Source organism: Poecilia latipinna, unplaced genomic scaffold (assembly GCF_001443285.1).
Source record: "Poecilia latipinna isolate Pla-1442-1.1 unplaced genomic scaffold, P_latipinna-1.0 Scaffold1170, whole genome shotgun sequence".
Classification (NCBI taxonomy): domain Eukaryota; kingdom Metazoa; phylum Chordata; class Actinopteri; order Cyprinodontiformes; family Poeciliidae; genus Poecilia; species Poecilia latipinna.
The window spans coordinates 243267-245139 of record NW_015113786.1 but is presented as its reverse complement, the minus strand read 5'-3'; the positions used below and the strand labels follow the sequence as shown (position 1 = coordinate 245139).

At 37.9% G+C, this 1873-nt stretch overlaps 2 protein-coding genes across 4 annotated transcripts in view; both read right to left on the bottom strand.

The window, feature by feature from the left end:
* Positions 1–1873, bottom strand: part of LOC106960238 (gastrula zinc finger protein XlCGF57.1-like) — a 28287-nt gene that overhangs the window by 15582 nt on the left and 10832 nt on the right. The window lies entirely within an intron of this gene.
* The window catches only part of LOC106960240 (gastrula zinc finger protein XlCGF8.2DB-like), a 14991-nt gene continuing 13124 nt past the window's right edge, over positions 7–1873 (bottom strand). The window contains exons 4-5 of the mRNA XM_015053233.1: positions 545–712; positions 7–460 (exon numbers count right to left, since the gene is read on the bottom strand). Coding sequence (XP_014908719.1) covers positions 279–460; positions 545–712 — 350 coding nt within the window. The 3' untranslated portion in view covers positions 7–278. The remainder of the gene's footprint in view (positions 461–544; positions 713–1873) is intronic.

Genomic DNA, 1873 nt, shown 5'->3' with positions numbered 1-1873 from the left:
CTAATGGGATACTGATGGGGATCTTAAGCACAAATACGACTGAAAAGTAAAACAAAAAATTGGATTAAGGAAAACAAGCTGGTAGGCAAAAGTAGACCTCAGTAGGCCTCACATACAGTCTCTGACCAGTATTTTGGTCAGACACTGAAAGACAGTCACAGAGAATCACTAGCAACCTGCAACAATCTGTTGACTAACATTTTCTACTTGCTGTTTACATCATACTACCAGATTTTCCATTCGATCTGATGCCAAAATGGATCTGAGGTGTTTTGTTCCTAAAGTTTATTGTCTGAGTGACTCTTCATATGATGAGTTAAACCATTCCTACTGTTGCAACTCTTTCCACAAGTCCCACAAGAGAAAGGCTTCTTGTCTGAATGAACGTTCAAGTGACGATCTAGAGTGTCTTTTCGAGAAAAACTCTTTCCACAGGTCCCACAGGAGAAAGGCTTCTCACCTGTGTGACTTCTTATGTGATGAGTTAAAGTCTGTCTATAAATGTAACTCTTTCCACAGGTCCCACAGGAGAAAGGCTTCTCACTTGTGTGAATTCTCATGTGAACATTTAAATGACTTTTTCGAGAGAAACTCTTTCCACAGGTCCCACAGGAGAAAGGCTTCTCACTTGTGTGAATTCGCATGTGCCGAGTTAAAGTTCCTCTTTCACTGTAACTCTTTCCACAGGTCCCACAGGAGAAAGGCTTCTCACCTGTGTGAATTTTCATATGAGCATTTAAAGTTTCTTTTCGAGTAAAACTTTTTCCACAGGTGCTACAGGAGAAAGGTTTCTCATCTTTGTGAACTTTCATGTGTCTCTTTAAATAGTTTTTGTCATGGAAACTTTTTCCACAGGTCACACACATGGCCAGTTTTTCACCTGTGTGAATTCTCATGTGATAAATTAAGCCATGTTTTTGTCTGTAACTTTTTCCACAGGTTGAACATCTGAAAGGCTTGTTTTCTGAGTGAGTTATCATGTGACTCATCAAGTATCTCTCTTTAGAAAAGGTTTTATCACAAATTTTACAAGAATATAATTTTTGCCCTGGTTGAGCTTTCTTGTGCTTTTTTTGTTTTTCAGTGTCAGTTCTGCCTTTCTCCCGTTTGGTTTTCTCATATTTCTCCTTTTGTTTCTGTTCTTTCTTTCTCTTTTTTCCTGGGTCTTCAGAATTGCTTCCTTCCTGATCCTGGTTCTCAGCTTCTGGAGAGCCATGAGAGATGAGTTGGTTCCTCTGTGGTTCTGTTTCATTGAGAACTTCCTCCTCTTTATACACATAGCATTGTGGGAGATCTGGACAAAAAGACAAAACAAAAGCTTTTAAATGTCAATCAAACAAGGAATCCTTCATTTTAACCTTGATGCATACAGGATTTTCTTGGGTTATTATAAAATTACAATCTGACAAGAATGAACATTAACTCAATCAACAAGGTTCTTCTGACCAGTCTGGAACTAGATGCGAGTCAAAATATATTATGGACCTCCAGGTCAGCAAACAAGATGGTGATAGCTTAACCTGGTGGCTTCCTGACAAACATTACAAAAAATTTTCTTCCTCCATGTAGCTACAGGATATATATCACATTAAAGAGTGACATAAAATGCCTAAAGCGAAACTGCAGTTTAATTTTTAATCTCAACCATTGATATTGTCAGACATTGCTCCACTCACACTCAACACAAACTTTCAAAAGCACCACTAAATCTCAGCCTTTACTTTCCTACGATTCGTAGCAGAATTGGTAACAGTGGATGATTGTTGTTAACCGCGCACATGCAGAAATTAATGACAAAATGATCCTATTGAAAATATTTGACATGAATATTGGACAGTTTGGAAGATTAAATATGAAAGGTGAAAATGGACAA